The 19,095-nt window shown below is 44.8% G+C and overlaps 2 protein-coding genes across 2 annotated transcripts; both read left to right on the forward strand.

Moving 5' to 3' along the window:
- The first annotated feature begins 443 nt into the window (after window positions 1–443).
- Window positions 444–7,324, forward strand: asb5b (ankyrin repeat and SOCS box containing 5b). The gene is made up of 7 exons (XM_070922103.1): window positions 444–595; window positions 3,827–3,906; window positions 4,778–4,885; window positions 5,215–5,368; window positions 5,622–5,756; window positions 6,593–6,787; window positions 6,880–7,324. The coding sequence occupies exons 1-7, from the start codon at window positions 472–474 to the stop codon at window positions 7,005–7,007; spliced, it is 924 nt and encodes a 307-aa protein (XP_070778204.1). The 5' UTR covers window positions 444–471; the 3' UTR covers window positions 7,008–7,324.
- A 1,276-nt stretch (window positions 7,325–8,600) lies between these two features.
- galnt7 (UDP-N-acetyl-alpha-D-galactosamine: polypeptide N-acetylgalactosaminyltransferase 7) lies at window positions 8,601–17,933 on the forward strand. Its single transcript, XM_070922041.1, has 15 exons — window positions 8,601–8,723; window positions 10,117–10,228; window positions 10,528–10,843; window positions 12,038–12,204; window positions 12,435–12,565; window positions 12,733–12,812; window positions 14,049–14,231; window positions 15,119–15,236; window positions 15,370–15,492; window positions 15,761–15,876; window positions 16,128–16,230; window positions 16,340–16,438; window positions 16,939–17,067; window positions 17,179–17,209; window positions 17,721–17,933. The coding sequence occupies exons 1-15, from the start codon at window positions 8,601–8,603 to the stop codon at window positions 17,825–17,827; spliced, it is 1,938 nt and encodes a 645-aa protein (XP_070778142.1). The 3' UTR covers window positions 17,828–17,933.
- The last annotated feature ends 1,162 nt before the right edge of the window (window positions 17,934–19,095 follow it).

Here is a 19,095-nt window from a genome sequence, read left to right on the forward strand (position 1 = left end):
TCTGGCAAATTCGGTACAATGTAATGTGTGTGGCGGAGATGTAAATTGGAATAGGATGATCTGAAGTCAGATTTGACGTGTGTTTTAAATGAATGATCCTATGTGGAACACAAAGAGTTAAAGATCAGACTGACTCCACGTGGGTTTTTATCTGCCAGGCTGTCACACACACACACGCGCACGCGCCCACGCACGCAAGTGTGTCGGCCGTCCACTTCAAGGACTAATATCTCTCTCTCTCTGTCTCTCTCTCTCTCTCTCTCTCTCCAGTCCACACGTTGGCGCGCATGTGAGACGGTCATGTGAGTCGAACACAACAACAACAAAGCCGTTCAGCCAATCAGATTGCTCCACTCGCTGTAGGCCGTGCCCCCCCCCCCCCCCCTCCTCGCTCTCAGTCGTTCGCGCTCCGCTGCTGCAGTCACTGCAGCTGTTGGGCTGTGAGCGCGTGAGAGGTCCATCCTCGAGAACATGCCAGAGGTACCGTCCGGAGCTCCGGAGATGTCCCGGAAAAGAGGCGCTGAGCCCGGCGGACCGCTACCCGAGCACGTCCCGGAGAGGAAGAAGGCCTGCTGGGGCATTCTGACCAGCCAAGGTCGGTAACGGCACGCTGCTGCGCTGTTGTTAGAGGCATAGGTTGTTGGTGCTGCTGGAGCAGAAGGTGGTCAGTCCCTGAAAATATAGTACGTGTCTTGCAAGAGTGTGGCTGTACACTGTGTTTGACATGTGAGTTACTGACTTGACTTCCAGGTTTCCTTCCGAACTGAACAAGTCTACTACATGTCCCACTCCTATGAATCATCATGTCACTGTCTGTTTGTGTCTCCATGAGCCGACATTTAAATACTGCACTAACCTGTAAGACCTTTCTGTTTTCTGACCTAGTGGAGTATAAAAACGTCATGTCAGATTATAGTGGGAGGGTTTCCAAATGTGTTTCATTCTCAAAATTGACAAGTAGAAAGTATTCAAGAGTGCCCGGCACGATCATTACTATAAAAGTTCTAATGAAGTGTGATCTGGAAACCGTAAATCTAGATTGACATCTCAAGATGTGTGTGTGGCAGCCAGTGACATAGTGTCCTTTTTTTGCCTATTTGTTTGGCTTAAAGCTGCTACTGCTAATACTACTACTGTTGAAGTTATAATCATCTATTAATACAACATGGAGGATTTGAATTTGATTTAAAGGTCACATATTGTGCTCATTTCAGCTCTAGTGGAGGACAGAGGAAAGCTCTGCTGTTTGTCGTCCCAGCAGGCTGCACAGTAGGATGGGCGATATGAGAATGCTTTGTCTACCATCAGGGATGTTACAGTTCATACTGATGTAAATGTGAGCACTCCACAGATTTAGCATTGCACTCCTCTTACACGGTTACAAAACTGTGAGATCCCCCCCCCCTCCCTTTTTATTCCACACATTCTTCTTCCTTGTCAAAAACCTACATTGCCCACAATCCAACTCGACTGCAAAATTCAAAACAAATATCATACAGATCGTTACACTCTGGGTGTGTTAATTAATGAATCCTTGTCACTTACCTTGGTTCATGCCAGGTTAGTTGGAGTGTGACTGGCTTGTTTGACCGCCTTCTGGGCTCCCGGCGCGGGTGTTTCAGTTGAACGAGTGACCCTGTTTAACTCTCGACTTTCAGCTGATTGTGTCTGTTGTTGTCGTAGTTACAACGGTTGTTGAAAGCAACTTGCTCTCTACCTGTTTTCAACAAATTCCATAACGACAAGCAACGTTCAAAGTACAACCACGTTAGTACGTGACACGTTCCCTCAAACAAGACTCTTGCTGTTTTCATCAGAGAATAATTTGAGAGCATATAGAATCTGGGGTTCGCTTGGTTTAACCAGTTTAACCAGTACTATACCAGAAACACTTTGACCATAATACATATGTTCATCTCTGTTGCTGTTATCAGGCTTCACGCAGCTCCCTCTGAGACACTGAAAGCTTTATACTACGTGTTTCACACCAAAATACATAAAAATCTGTGAGCTATCCACTAGAGGTCGGTTTCTGAAGAGATGTGGAGAAACCATGCAGTCGAAGAGTCTGGCTTCGTTGTAAAGTACATCTATAGCGTTGAGTTTACAGGCACACTTCAGGGATTCATGAGGGTTGAGAGTTTTGATAGGTGGTGAGTGATGACATCATCTAAGCAGTCCCCATAACTCCGACTGGTTCAGTACATACATGTGAGGCTCAATCAGTTGGTAATGGGCATTTTTTAGACTGTAGCCTGATAACAATATATCAGCCAATCAGAATATTTCTGATTCTGATACTCATTTTGTAATACATAAACATATAATCATTCTATATATCATATAATATGGAACATTGAGGGACATGAAAGGAGACAAAGGGGGGAAAGTGTTGCAGTGACAGGAAGGATGATATTCGGACAGGTAGTAAATGTGCGAGGAGGAGGGAGGAGTGGAAGTTGTTGCTCATGACCTTCCCAAAATGGCTGCCGGCATGTACCACCCATAGGAGGCTGGGGACAGAAATGACCTTGCAGGCCATCTGAATATGGCTGCCCGCCTCTCTCTGTCTACTCTCAGCTAATTAGATGAGAATAAGAAGGCAGCTAATAGCAGATGGTCAGGTTAGTTGGTTAGGTTTGATCTCAACACACTGACACCACTGCTCTGCCTGTTTCCAGGTAGCCAGTAAGCTAGCTAGTAGTTATTTTTAGTATTTGCAGTCTGTTGACAGCGTTCAGTGTAGCCGCTGAGGTCTAAGGACAGGAAGGACAGGTCCCTTTCTCTCCTACCTCATTCCAAATGTCTTACACGTACCAGTGGCTGGATGTGCCATGGGGAGACGGAGATATGGGTATGCTGTAGATAAGACTGTGTGTTTATGTGTCCATGTGTGTACTGAGGTGCGGTTACTGCTGCCACAGCTGCTGAGAGGGAGCTCACTAGCACTAAATATAACCACAGGGTTATTGGACAGGACAGCAGAGAGACAGAGAGAGAGACTTTGACTCAATCTTGACACGTGGCGCGTGATCAACCCACTGAGCTATTTTCCTTTCATTCAAAACGAGTGGGGCTACAACTCTAACAATTACAGTCATTGTCAGATTGTCATTTGTTTCATTAAAGCTGCCGCGTGTGTAATTGTATGTGATTCTCTCTGTTTTTTGTTTTGTTTTCAGCTTACAGAAAAAAATAAGAGATAAGTTCTGAGATACGTCTCAACTCTAATGTGATGGAAACTCACTCACACATACATCTCAGTGTTTGATGCAGCAAAACAGTGGAAGGAGAAGGATGAAAGTCCTTTTCTTTGGTACAGTTCTGCTCATCCCGGTGCCCCTGACTTCATAGTCAGTGCAGATTGTGTCAGTATCCTTCTGTCAATCCATAACTGGTATGGATTTCATCAGTGGTATGTGTGAGAAAATGATCTCTCAGCACAGATGTTTTCTATTTGTGTGTTTCTGGGATCTAGTGATCGCGTTCCGGTCTTGTGTTGTGTCTTGGAAGAAGAGCAGTAAAGTCTGCTGGTCGTTCTTCACCATATGATGCGTGAGAAAGGCAGACAGACGCCCCACAAATGCTATTTAAAGCCCCTGTAGACTCTCACTCTTTGATTATAGTGTCTTCGAAATGATGAGTCTTCTTTAGATACTATACTACCACTGAGAGTCGCCAAAGTGCGAAATGTTCTAATCTTAAACGTTATGCTTTAAAAGAGAGTATAACACAACTGTGAAATTCAATGGCATTGTGGAGAAGAATCATTTTCCTACACTTGTAACAAAACTGTTTGTCTGTTTCCTTGTCTCTGTGTGTCCAGGGTCCTGGGCAGATCGCTCCCCTCTCCATGAAGCAGCTTCTCAGGGTCGACTGCTTGCCCTGCGCACTCTGCTGGCCCAGGTATTGCCCTTACACACACACACACACACACATACCTAGGCAGTAATAACATACTTGTGATTTGGATGGCTGTCATGCTTCATCACTAATCAGTCTGCCAAAAGTGGTAAGTGCACATGAGGAAAAAGCCTTCTCAGTCTCTGCACATTTAACCCAAAATCCATGTCGCATGCAGTCGTTGGTTGGATAGTGAGGGATCACCAGTCGTCGAATTTCCTGGTTTCCTTTCCTTGCTAAATTCCATCCAGCTTTGTAATATCCATTGCTCTGGCGGTCCCCACGTACATTTACCATTTGAACCTTAAGCTTGAAGCTTTGGCCAGCAATCACCAGAAGATGTCGCCTGCCTCAATGCATCAAATTGTCTTGCCTCACATGCTGTATTGCCACTTTGAATTAGACAAATAAACCACTAAATGTGATACAAAAAGCTGTTTTTTATTTTGGATGCATGGATTAGTCCCTTTTATAAATTATTCATCTCCATTGTTGGAGAGCACATTGTATGAAACTGTGTAAGATGCTGTTCTTGGTTGTGTTTGGTGTTTATTCTGCTCTGGAAAATGTGTTAATATGACGCAGACAGTGTCACAGAGTTACTTTTTAGCTCTGACTTTGTATTATTGTTATGCTTTTTTGAATAGAAACAAGCTTTGTGCGATGATTATGTTTGCTGGCTGTCAATGGTGTGCTTTAAGAGCCAGTGTTACATGAAGTTTGGCACAAGGCTCTTCCCACACAAGAGCGGCAGACAAAATCATGCCCTGAAGACAGAAATCTGGGAAATGTGCCAGCACTCCACTCACTGTCGTGTACTCCAATCAGAGAGACTGATTCTAGAGCCGCAATGCTGTGTGCTTTCATTTTTTAGGGATATCGCGCCAACATTGTCACCATCGACCACGTGACCCCTCTCCATGAGGCCTGCCTGTCAGGACACGTCGCCTGTGTCAGAGCATTGATAAATGCTGGAGCTAATGTAAGTATCTGCCCTAAAACATGGTAGCGCTGTCATTGCTCACATCTACAGTATGTGTGTAAATGGTAAATGATCTCACTTACATAGCGCTTTTCAGCCTTCATGGTTCCCAAAGCGCTTTACAGCTAAGTCTCATTCACACATTCACACACCGATGGCAACCGAGCTGCCATGCAAGGTGCTGGTCTCCATCGGGAGCAACTTAGGGTTCAGTGTCTTGCTCAAGGACACTTCGACATGACGGGGGGAGCCGGGGATCGAACCCGGCTTTACCTCCCGTGCAACAGTGCTAACCACTGCGCCACCATGCCGTGTGTGTGTTTGTCTAGGTGAATGCCGCTACCATCGATGGCGTCACTCCTCTGTACAACTGTTGCGCCTCTGGGAGTGTCGGTTGCATGGAGCTGCTGCTGCAGAGCGGAGCGCACACACACACGCCACACACACACTTCCCCTCAGCCCTGCACGAGGCCTGCAAGAGAGGTAAATACACCGAACAAGAAGCTTACGCACAGTGTACCACTGAAAGCTCAGTATCCAGGGGTCATATGTGTGTGTTAACTACAGTAGAAAGGTCTCTGATCGCAGAGAGCACCAAGGTACTGCTCAGTAAGGTGTCAAATTAAAAGCTTGCAGGGGGAGAATAAGTTACACTTCAATTAATGCACAGAGCAAATTACTTCAGCATTGAAAGTTTGTTCAGGTTTCATCGTTGTGTGTGTGTATGTGTGTGCAGGCAATAGCCAGTGTGTTGAGTCCCTGCTGTCTCATGGAGCAGATCCAGACTATGGAGTGTCCCACCTGGGCTCTCCTCTGTACATGAGCTGTCTACACCGACACACAGCCTGCTCAAAGACTCTGCTGCACGGAGGTGTGTATCATTTACTGCAACGTTTACTGGCATTTCAACTTGTGGCACGCCCATGTGACCTCCTGGCCTGGGAGCAGGTGTCCCACAGTTTTTTTTTTGGGGGGGGGGGGGTTTATGAGCTGCCATTGTTTTGGTCTTTTTGGTTTAGAAAATTAGTAACTTTAACCGATGTGCTCAAAGCCCTTTGACATTAAAGGGAATGTTTAGATTCGCCATTCGCCAAGCGCCAGTCGGCAATATTATTTCTTTCTAATTTTGGTTGAAATAACTAATTGCATGTCACTAACAATATTTAATTGAAGGGTTCCTTCAAAAAAATGTGTGTCTGTGAGCACCCACCCCTTTCTATTTTGTTGTTTTTAAAAACTGGATCTGGTCAAACAACCTATCAAGATTAGCTAGCACGTAAGTAGCCAATCACAGCGACTCCATACGGTGAATTTTGAACCATTGTAACTAACTGGCAAACTAACGTCTGCTCTACTCGGCTACTTATGTCTGACTCAAGAGATAAGAAACAACAGGAACAAGCCGTAGGAACAAGAAAAATGCCAAGATTACAGGAAAGTCAGAAAGCTAAACAGAAATATTTTTTTTCTTTCTTATCCCTGTAATCATCTTGTGACCCCTCAGGATTATCTTGGGACCCCTTTGGGCATCCTGACCCCAAGGTTTGGAACCATTACTCTAGGCTGTGCCCCTGTGAAGAAGTGTATATTCTCAGTGCTGTGGGCACATTCTGTGCTGTTCTCTTCTATTCCATCTACACTATGGTTACATTTATATTTAATATGATTTATTACATTTGCCTCTTCTCCTGACCTTGTCCTCTGTAGGAGCCAATGTTAATGTGGGCAGAGGAGGTGACAGTCCTCTGCATGCAGCTGTCAGACAGTCGGACAGTGCTGATCTGGTGTCAGTGTTATTGGACTATGGAGCTGATGTCAACATCAGGGACGGTAACAATCAGCGACCTGTTGAGCTAGCGCCTCCTGGTGGAAAAACGCAACAGCTGCTACTGACATTTGAAGGTACTGCTGTCATTCTCAATAGTGATGACTCAAAATCCAAGCTGAGCTGTATCACAATAGTAAGAGGAAGTCACTCTTGTCTCTCTCTCTAGTTTCTCCGAGGAGCCTCTGCCAGTTGTGTCGTCTCCAAATCAGGAATCTGATTGGCCGGTCTGGACTGAAGCTGATCCCCCTCCTTCCTCTCCCTTCCCTGCTCACTCACTATCTGGAGCACACGTAGGTTGACGGGCACACATGCAGCATGACTGTGAAAAAAGCAACTACGATTCAGATGTTGTGTCCTTAATGTTTGGCATTTGGATATGCCAGGCCCCTTATTAACCACGTTTCATGTCAACATATCACCATGATTTAAACTGTATTTTGCCATAATTGACACAATCCCTGTTTATTTGATTGTCTGACTGACAGTGACAGCCGATCCGGGCGTGGATCTCATTCTGTGTCATTTTGTGAATAGTGGAATTTATTTCCCATGGGCTGGCCTTCAGGTATCTGTATGTATATGTAAATACCAATAAATGATCTATGACCTCAGTGACCTGTCCCAGCAAGTCCCACAGCATGTGAGCATGTAGGAGGGTTACACAGTATATGAGACCGTACCTATTGTGTCAACATTGTCAAAAAGGTAATTTATCGAGGGTTTCGTTATGTGAATGATCATTTGTGGTCGACTGCAGACTTAAACACACATTTGGTAAGTAGTCTAGGGGGGAGGGTTCTCAGTCCAAGTCATAGGATCTGAGAAGTAGCCTCCAACTTATTTTGTTCTGCTGAGGTGCTTGACAGTGTATTTCCTGAAGCCTTTGTCTAAGGAATGGCGACATGTTAAATAGCATCTGAGAGGTGAGGCTGTGAGGATCTGAGGATGTTCTAAAAAAGAACCTGCACGCACCTATCATCCCAACCCTCCCGGTGCCGTCTTCAGGTTGTGTTGAAACTGACTTCAAAAGAATTTACACTCTACAATCATATGTTCTTCTTATGTTTTTATTAATAGCAGTCCCTTCCCTTCTGTCTGTGTACTGTCATTATTTTATATTCAATTGTCATACCCTGCTTGCTGTTACCATCCCTTCATGGGAATGCTATCTCTGCAGGCAGGCGTTACAACAATGAGCAGCCCGTCTAGTAATTGACCCGCACATCATCTTACAAATGTAGTTTGAGAAACCAGACAGACATATCAGACCTTCCATACTTGTTTGTCTTGACACACCCATTAAAACCTGCTGCACTATTGACCCTAAGTCCACGAGCGAGCTCCTTTTGCGCGCTGTCAAAAACGAAAGGACACAAGTTGAATATTTAAAATGTGGATGTTTAGTAATGTATTGAACATGTCACAGAATAATTAATATATCATCCTGCAAACATTCCTGCATGTATGTAGCGCCACAGCGGGCCGCCCAGAGGTGAGCTATTTATTGGGCGCTCCAGGCGTGTGCCTCAGCTGGGCAGAGCTACGCTGCGGGAGGCTGGTACACCGGATCACAGTCAGCAGCAGCAGCAGCAGCAACAGCAACAGCAACCCGATCGGTCGGTCGGTCAGTCAGGGAGGGACAAGAACACTTTCCACCAGCCCGGTGGAGCACAAAATTATCATTTTAGCGGAGATTAGAGGTCGTACCACTGCCTGTCGTCGAGTCAGTACAAGCCTTGTTCAAACTTGCAACATCAGCAGCTAACTAGTCAGGTTAACCTAGCTAGTTGTTCACTGCCTGGCTATTCTGCCAGCCGGTTTGCCCTTGCAAGGAGCAGTAGCAGCTAGCCTAGCTTAGCTGTCGGCTGCCCGGGAAGCGCTACCGAGATGAGGCTGAAAGTAGGATTTATTCTACGGAGTTTGCTTGTCATTGGGACGTTTCTTGGCTTGGTGGTGCTCTGGTCTTCCCTGTCGCCGAAACCCAACGATGAAAACCCTTTTGGGAAACGGGTGAGTTGACAACAGCAAACGAGTTAACCTTAACGTTGTGGTAAGTGTCCAACAGAGAAAACTACGCGTAAGAGTTGTCCGCGCTAGCATAACTCCAACCCAACACGTCAAAATGCACAATGCGTTTAGCTATGCTGGGTTACACGTCATTTGTGTGTGGATGATTTTACTGACAATGGCAGGAGGGCCGTAACGTTAGTAGCTGTGTCTTTAATAGTAAAACCCACTTTCATTCAAATATGTGGCTAGCTTTACTACATTGGTTGTCATGGAGATTACTTCCTAGCTAGCAACCAACGCTAGCTGCCTTGATGCTGATGTAGTGAATAGACACATTTGGATGCACAGTGGCATCGTTTAATACTAGTACCTCCTATTCTGTTACTGGTAACATTAGCTAACGTTAACGTTCCTAAATCACGCACGTTCTTTCAAGGATCCATATCCGCATATGTCACCATGTTGCTGTCATCCGTCGCCGAGGCGGAACTGTGCTGTAGGTTGAATGTTGACATGAGTTCAGTCATGTCCTTGCTAAAAATATGCTATAACGACCAGAAACTGCAAGGAATAGTGTATTTTTGGCTTTGACACTTGCCATTCTCTTACAGCGAGTACGTCACGTCAAACTTGCTGCTTGACTGTAAAGATAGCTTTATTTGACAATTGCTTAAGTGTTCATAATACATTCTGAAATAAAGTTAATCAAATAAAATCTATAAATTAGATTAAAGATAATTTACAAAGGTTTGTTATTACTTTTTAAGCACATATCTGTGTTGATTTTTCCGTACCCGGCATTCATTCAACTCATTGGTTGTTGATGTTCCACCTGTTCCACCCTATATACACCTTGTGTTGTCAGGGGGCAACATCTGGCTCTGCTGTACGAGGAGAGCTCTTTTCCTGTTACGTTATTTTCATTTCATCAGCTCCAACTGCAGTTTGAGTTCTGTGGGTATAATTTTAAGATGTTGAACTACATCAGCACTAAACAAAACAGACTGTCTCCTGTAACTGGCCCTGAATAAACACTGCATGGGGTGCCATCAAAGTGTGTGTGGGGGGGGGGGCAATGAAAACTATTAGTATAAGTTGAGATTTTTGTTTCATTAGGCTCAGGTGATAGGGTTATCAGGGCTGTAATAATCCATTTTTGGCTACTAGGTGTGAGGGGGAAAAACCTCAAAGCAAATTGACAGACACACAGGCCTGATGGAGCCATTTGTCAGCTTGCTGGGCAGGTAGTGTGCAGTGTGTAATATTTTTTAAATGATTCTTCATGAATTTCTTTGTCCCAACATGTTCAACCACTAAATTATTCTTCTCTGTTGTAATGTTAATAATGTGCTGTATAATACCCTCTGTCACACCCCCACACCCCACCATGCAGGAAGACAGTTTGCTGCCCAAAGGAGAGCCAGCAGATCAGTTTAAGCCTGTGGTGCCCTGGCCTCATGTGGAGGGGGTGGAGGTCGACCTCAACTCCATCAGACTCAAACACGGTGAGATACACACTGAGTTCCTTTTTCTTTTTCTTTTTTTTTTAAACGTCTCGTAAAAAAACTTGGCTCCGACAATCTCTAGAAAAAGACTCAAGCTTTTATTGACGTGACTAAAGCGGGTGCAGGTGGTACAGGTGATCCTGATGCATATGTAGTTTTAGTCGAGACCTTTACCATCAAGAATTAGTTGGAAGGTGAAGCATTTTCCTCTGAAAGGAGGGCAGAAGACATATAGTAACATATTGTATTGGCATTTGTGTGTTGTGGATATGTGTGATCTTTTGGTTTCTGGTCTACAGGAGGGGCAAACCATCCCCAGAACCCCGACCAGCCCAACCAGAAGCAGGTAATCCAGCAGCAGTATGTGACATTCAGACCCGACACGCATGCCTACAACAGCCCCGTACTGAAGAAAGGTATCCTGGGCAACTTTGAGCCCAAGGAACCTGAGCCTCCGGGGGTCCCTGGCGGTCCTGGTGAGGGAGCCAAGCCTTTTATCCTGGGCCTGGAGTACAAAGACGCCGTCCAGGCTTCCATCAAAGAGTTTGGCTTCAACATGGTGGCTAGCGACATGATCTCACTGGACAGAACCATCAGTGATATACGCCATGAAGAGTGAGTACTGCATCCGTCCCTCAAATCCTACATCAAATAAAGCAAAGCGCAGGCCAACGTCTGTCAATCCAGTGAGAGCAAACATAATGCTAAGCTAAATTATATCACCCTTGGCTGTCTGTTTTTACATTAAGTAAATGAGCACATCAAAGCAAGCTGGCCTCGATATGAAATGGAGTTTAAATTCCTGCTTTTCCACATGTTGAAGTGATATGTCTGCAAATACACACACTCACCTGATTGTTGTGTAATATATCAGCCACAATATCTGATGGTTGACTTGTCTTTATAAGCAAACAGACACACACAAAAGTAGCAGGGCGTGAGTCATACACACCCGACTGAACAGGATGCCTTTAACCGGTCTGACAGATGCAGATTACACAGGACAGTGGAGCCAGTCCTTTTTACATTACCACATCATGGATGTATCATATTTGGCGTTTAACTTTAACTGAGTCCCACCCAGTGTTTTCAGAAGCCCTAACATAAGCTGACAGCTTAGTCTTCAAATTAATCCACAGTCTTCCAGCAATATATGTATTTTAACTATTGCTTTTTAAGGTAACATCCAAGCAATGAACAGAAAATACATTCACATCTGGCCTAAATGGACAGGAAAACATCAAAAACAACCCCACACCCTCCATTCCAAGACCACTGTTTTTAACTGGATTGTTATATAGACTACAGACAAACAGCAGTGGCAGCAGTGGTGAACATGTTGTATTTTAGACAGTAAAATGCAAAGAATCCACAAGTGAATGGAACAAGAAACCAAAGTGTAATCTACAGGACAAGCAATCAGACGAGGATGTGTATTTAAGGGCGGGTCCACATTTATGGCGCCTTACAAAAGTGTGAGTGAGTTTTACTGCCATTGTTGTTTCTTATCACAGTGTGCTGAAGTGAGCGTACTAACATTTGTCCTTTTATCACACCGGTCGCAAGGTTAACAGGGGAGAGGGAGAGAGAGACGCACGCATGCACGCAACTGGGCCTCCTTCCATTGCATGCATCTCACTGTATATAAAAAATACTTCAAAACCAATTTACTTTCATCCTATACTCCTCCCCATTATAAACAAAGTCTCCAGTTTATAAAGGAAATCGGGCAAAAATGGCCTGACGCAATGAATGTAACTGATGTATAAATGTGTAAATGTAACTTGTCGCGGCGTCCCTCCCCTCCAGGTGCAAATACTGGCACTACGATGATCGACTGCTGACCTCCAGCGTGGTGATAGTCTTCCATAACGAAGGCTGGTCTACACTGATGAGAACCATCCACAGCGTCATCAAGAGGACTCCCAGGAGATACCTGGCTGAGATAGTCATGATCGACGACTTCAGCAACAAAGGTGTGTTTTGCTTTTCCTCAAACACAGTAGAGGGGCTGGGGGAAAAAATGGTCGTCTTTAGACGCGTTGGGATTTATCTCTGGAGCAGAAATACGTTTTTTTCTGACTATGTTGTTGTCATGTCATAGTCGGACCAAATCTATCCTGCCATTCACGTCTGGATAAGTGTGTGATAACTGTGATTGTGTGTGTGTGTGTGTGTGTGTGTGTGTGTGTGTGTGTGTGTGTAGTCCATCTGAAGGAGCGTCTGGAGGAGTACATAAAGCAATGGAACGGCCTTGTAAAACTCTTCAGAAATGAGAAGAGAGAAGGACTGATCCAGGCCAGAAGTATAGGAGCCAAGAAGGCCAATAAAGGACAGGTATCATGTGATCTACTGTTTACGTGTGTGTGTGTGTGGCTTTCAGAGTTTCTAACTCTGGGCCCTTGACTTTGAACTAGGTGTGAAACACTATAATCAACCAGTTGGTAGCGTCAATCAGACCGACACCATCAAACTCAGACCTCCAAGTGTGTTTTGTCCTCTAGGTGCTGATCTACCTGGATGCTCATTGCGAGGTTGGAATCAACTGGTATGCTCCTCTGGTTGCTCCTATTTCAAAAGACAGGTAACACACACACACACACACACACACTCCTTTTTGGCCTCACACATGTGAGAATAGCTGTCAATGACTTTTGAGTTTCTAAAGGCAGCCGTCATCCAACAGAGACCTGTTTATTAAATTATATTAATAAAATCTCTTTTTTTTTATACATTTAAGTACTTTTTGTGTGTTTGACGCAGTATGGCACAAACACATGCAAAATGATTCAGTAGCAGATTACATGGTTTATGCCACCATTTCATTATGCAGTTTATTAGTAACCTGTTGTTGGTTTACACACTTCACTTTGTTCTAAACTGAAGGGTCAGCCCATTCAAATGTTTCGTATAGGTTTTCCCTGCAGTCCCGGTCCACTGATGAGAGATGTGTGGGGTCGCTTGCATTGTAGACGTCTAACATCTCCATGGGTCGCTCCAGATGTTTCGCTCGGAGAGAGTTTATGAGTTTTGTATTCATCCTTATCACTGCGTTTTAAATGTGCTTTTGCTCGCAGGTCTGAAACCCGAAACGTCACATATTTCAGCCGGCGGAGCAAGATGTTTTTAAGGCGGGGGGGGGGCCACAGGCTCTAATAAGCATCACTGTATCTCTGCAACACTTTGAAAGAAATTAACCAGTGTGTGTGTGCTGTGATCATCATATCCCGATATAGACACAAGGTGTGTGTGTGTGTGTGTGTGTGTGTGTGTGTGTGTGTGTGTGTGTGTGTGTGTGTGTGTGTGTGTGTGTGTGTGTGTGTGTGTGTGTGTGTGTGTGTGTGTGTGTGTGTGTAGGACTGTGTGCACAGTGCCCCTGATAGACTACATAGATGGTAATGAGTACAGCATGGAGCCCCAGCAGGGTGGAGATGAGGACGGCCTGGCTAGAGGAGCATGGGATTGGAGCCTGCTCTGGAAGAGGGTTCCGCTTAGCCAGAGAGAGAAGGCCAACAGAAAACATACCACCCAGCCCTACCGGTACACACACCGCAGCCAGCATGCTAACACTCATCCCTGTTCTGTTTTGTGTCTCCATCTCCCATCCCTTCATCCCACCTATCCCATCCTCCACTGTGTTTCGCTCTGTCTTGGTCTCTGACACCCCCACCCCATGTCTTGTGTTTTTTTCCCCCCACTGGCACTGCTGTCTGTATTTGCCTGTCCCCCCCCCCCCCCCCCCCCCCCCCCCCTGCATGTACCCCCCCCCCCCCATGTATCTTGTATGCATGGCCCCACCCCCACCACCCCACTCTGTCAGAACGGTGTGTACGGTGCCTCTGATCGACTCCATCCACGGCCAGAGGTTCACCGTGGAGCCCCAGGGCGGAGGAGACGAGAACGGGTTCGCTAGAGGAGCCTGGGATTGGAGCATGCTCTGGAAGAGGGTTCCTCTGGGAGACAGAGAAAAAAACCTCCGAAAAACTGAGACTGAGCCATATAGGTACAGAAAACCACCTGACCGATGTGGACCGTGTCCACGCAGGGGACAAACACCCCACAACTAACTTGGACAAATGTCTATTAATGCCTCACCTACCTTGTGAAGAAATGCTAATCTTAAACCAAGTGATCAAAAAATATAGAAAGTAGAACAAAATCAGAAATATTAAGAGCAACAGCTGATATTAAACTCCTCAGATACTTAAATATATCAGATATCTAATATCCTTACTGCATAGCACAACTAACCAACTATCTAACTCCTCTGATGGGGAGTAGCTTACTGCTGTCCACTCTTGTCCACTGACTGCCTCTGTGCTTTTAAATGTTTCCACTGTTAAGGAAGTTAATTGGTGCTGTGGGCCCCTGTCAGTGGGATTTACACTCATACGTCTTCTACTCTTAGTCTGTCTTTCTTTTTAGCCCACTTGAACTACCAGGACTTTTTAAGGGCATCGCTTTCAGTGAGAAAATGACTGGGTCCTAATCTAAAAGCGGTGGGAGCTGATGAGTTTGTGTTGGGACATTTTTGTGGGGGTCTGCAAGGGAGGGGCAGGGGGGGAGGCCTCTGGTGTGAATTGGGTTCGAACTGGGGCACCATCACCCCACCTTCCCCAGCAATCACTTTTTCATTCGTCATGTCTTGCTGTCATGTCTTTTTTTTTTTTTTTCCTCAGCTTTGCTTTCACTGACTTCTTCTGTTGCTTAGACTTGGTCTCTCTGTCGGTGTTCTCATTGTTGTCGTTGTTGTTTTTGTTTTGTTTTTTTAAGACAATGTAGATGCCATGCTTTGGACAGAAGTGAATGAAATGAATCATGTTGAGCTACACAGTTCATGTCCGTGTGTCTGTTTCCGGATGTGGATGTCTCTGTCTTTTACACCTGTAGGTCTCCAGCCATGGCGGGTGGCCTCTTTGCTATAGAGAGAGACTTCTTCTTTGAGCTGGGTCTGTATGACCCGGGACTGCAGATATGGGGAGGAGAGAATTTTGAAATATCCTACAAGGTAGACATGGAGTAGTCCGGTTTTTACGGCCTCACACACGATTTTTCAAAGGGTTTTAGTGCTAAATCCTCCCCCCTCCCTTTTTTTTTTTTTTTAATGTTTGTGTGTTTTGTTTTTGTTTTTTTTAATGCAGATCTGGCAGTGTGGCGGCCAGCTGCTCTTCGTGCCGTGCTCCCGTGTCGGCCATATCTACAGGCTTCAGGGATGGCAAGGCAACCCTCCACCTGCGCACGTTGGGTCGTCGCCCACTCTGAAGGTAGAACGCCTCCCGCTTGAAAACACAAAGACAGAAATATGCATCTTCCTTCATACGTACCAGTTGTAGAGCTGCCATTGCACTAACCAGTTGTAAAATAACATTTAGCATGTTGTCCGTTTTTCTCGCTGTATATTATGACTTGTGATAAGGTGTGTGTGTGTGTGTGTGTGTGTGTGTGTGTGTGTGTGTGTGTGTGTGTGTGTGTGTGTGTGTGTGTGTGTGTGTGTGTGTGTGTGTGTGTGTGTGTGTGTGTGTGTGTGTACAGAACTATGTTCGTGTGGTGGAGGTATGGTGGGATGAATATAAGGACTACTTCTACGCCAGTCGTCCTGAAACTCTCACTCTAGCCTACGGAGACATCAGTGAGCTTAAACGCTTCAGGTATAACATACAACACACATACAACAAACTGTGCGTGCTTTTGTATTTATTTAGACTTTTATTCTTTAGTCTCACTTCACGATCACACTTTTCCACATCTCTGAATTTCCCATTTTACTACCAGTTACCCTCTTAAAGGTCCCTGAGCATTCATACTATTCCTTTCTTTATTTTTTTTAGAATTGGTTAAGAAATGAATGTATTTTTAGGTCACTGCTTGTAAATGCTGTTTGTCGGCTGAACTTTGTCAGGGAGGAACATCGATGCAAGAGCTTCAAGTGGTTCATGGAGGAAATAGCCTATGACATTCCACTGCACTACCCTCTGCCTCCTAAAAATGTAGAATGGGGGGAGGTAGGCGCGCGCGCACACACATGCACAGCATGTTCACTTGCTGTTTCTTTCGTGGTTGTCAGACAACTTGTTTTTAACATTTTTGTGTGTCCTGTCCATGTGTGTGTAGATTCGGGGCTTTGAGACCAGTTACTGTATTGACAGTATGGGACACACCAATGGAGGCAATGTGGAAATAGGGCCGTGCCACAGGATGGGGGGCAACCAGGTAAGGAACACACTCGCAACAAATGTGGTTTTGGTCAGACACAGTGTCCTTCTGTTAATGTGCCTTCAACCACAGTCCTGTCCCAGTTCTTTCTCTGTTGTACAAATAGGAGCTTTTAAAGGGACAGACTGTCATTGAACTAACTAAAATTATTCACCACGACAGAAGGTTTAACAAACTCTTCGTATAACCCTGAGATGGGGAAACTCCACAACAACCAACTCTGAAGCTGTGTCCGAAATCTCCCCCTACTGTTTAGCTATTAGAGATTCACATAATCTCTAATATGATATATGAGAGGAATGTTCCATCAGTGTGAGCAAGCACACCGTGAGAAAGAACTATTCACTCATCAGTGTTATGTCTCTGTTTCATATCGTGTGTGTGTGTGTGTGTGTGTGTGTGTGTGTGTGTGTGTGTGTGTGTGTGTGTGTGTGTGTGTGTGTGTGTGTGTGTGTGTGTGTGTGTGTGTGTGTGTGTGTGTGTGTGTGTGCGCATAGTTGTTCCGTATCAATGAAGCCAACCAGTTGATGCAGTATGACCAGTGCCTGACCAGAGGGGGTGATAATTCAGCTGTCATCATCACACACTGTGATCAGAACCAGAACACTGAATGGAAGTACTTTAAGGTGAGACACACACAGACACACAATGCTTGTATTCGAGCTATCAGCACACTGATCAGTCAGTCGGATGAGACGACAAGAACTCAACCTCTCTGTTTCCCTCTGTCTATCCAGGATCTCCATCGGTTCACTCATGTGCCAACAGGTAAATCTCTATCTAATATATATTTTCACTCAGTGAATAGGAAGGAAGAAGTGTTTTCAAAATTCTACAGTAGCCTGCACACGCTCCTATCAGCCATTGACAGTGTCGGACCACTGCCATGTGGTCTGTAGTGTTTTCCTTCTCTTAACTGTACAAACCAAAACCAGGACGTCTGATCAGACTGAGCCGGCAGAAACCACTGCAGCTCAGGCAGGACCTTCAGCCCTTGTGTGGAACTGATCTCTTAACTAGAGCCTGTCAGTCAGCCGATTAGTAACAGAAACTTGGATTTGAGGACATTCACTATTGTTTACTATTATGATGATTTCTATTTTTTACAACAGAGTCCTACTTTTAAATTAAATGAGCCCAAATGTAGCTGGATCCATCTGGGAATCCATATGGGAGGAGTTGTAATGATATTGAAACATTCCTCTTGTAGCTAGGGAGGCGTCTGAATCTCTGCAACACACACTAGTAGTAATGTTCATCTGTGTTCTCTCCACAACAGGGAAATGTCTGGACCGCTCCGACCTGCTCCACAAAGTGTTCATATCAGACTGTGACACCAGTAAAACCACTCAGAAATGGGAGATGAACAACATCGTGGCTGTATGAAGACTGGGAGCTCGGAGAGAGAAACATGGTGACTGTATGAGGACAATACACACTGATTTAATACACATCCATACTATAAGTTTACAGAAATATTGAGCTGATACTGTCTTTGAAGAAGAAAAAAAAACATGTTTTTGATATGAGCCAGTCCTGTGCACCTGCAACCACGACGGAGTCCAAATGGTCAGATTTAAAGATACTGAGTATCGACTATTACCAGCCTCAACCCAAATCTGTTGGTTTCAGCCAAAGTATGCCTTTGTCACTCCTTTAAGGTCATGCATTGTGCAGACACAGACACACTCCAGAGGGCAGAGGAACTGGTTGGTACGGAGGCTGAAGCTGCTGGTCCTCAGAATGACCTGGTCTCTGTCCCTCCATTGTGTTTATACGCCGTCTCTCTATCTGTTCTTTTGGGCTCTCAGGTCTTTTCTAAACCACTACATTTGATTTATGAAATGAATCACATTAACTCGATCTAATGAACAGTCGTGCTCTTATTAGACTTTCTTTTTTTTTCAGTCAAAACCAATTAGCTCACTCACCAAAGAGTCCTTTTTTTTATTAGGGGAGGATTCAGTGGCATCATCAGTGTGTTTTTAACCAGGTGAAGTGTTGGTTCGTGCACTGGCTGCTGCCTGCGAGTCAGGTTCAGATGGCTTTCAGGCTGGAATAGTGAGTTCAAATAGGATGTCAAACACCAAGCATTTATTGGATTTATATATATATATATATATATATATATATATATCAAAGAAAGAGCACTCAGGTGAGCCAGATCTGTTTCATAGACGAGGAAGGTAATCAAGTGAAAGTTTTTTTTGAAAGTGTTGACGTGGGGGCTGTCATGCTGACGTTCAAGCCCTGGCTTATTTTTTATGTATGTGAACAATCAACATGTAAAAAATGACAACCTGAAATGACATCTTTCTGCTCGGTCCTGTTCAGTCGCTCCGTTTCTTAAAGAGCCAATGAGGCTCAGTCTAAACACAGCAACCTTCCTCTGGGGGCCAAAGCAGACAAAAGGTGGGGAGGCTGTCCTCCAGAGACCAGTGAGATGCAAGTCCTGCAGGCACACGCTGAACAGGCTACATTGACATATTGAATTATATTAGTTTTTTCTTCACATTTGCACTTTCAGCATTTAGCTCGAAGCTAGTACAGTAAACGGGCCAAATCTGGTTAATGAATGAGCAGAATTGAATTAACCATACTGTTATGTAAAAGCCTGACCAGGACCAAACAGACAGAACTAATGCTCGAGTCCT

This window comes from Enoplosus armatus, chromosome 2 (genome assembly GCF_043641665.1).
Source record: "Enoplosus armatus isolate fEnoArm2 chromosome 2, fEnoArm2.hap1, whole genome shotgun sequence".
NCBI lineage: Eukaryota > Metazoa > Chordata > Actinopteri > Centrarchiformes > Enoplosidae > Enoplosus > Enoplosus armatus.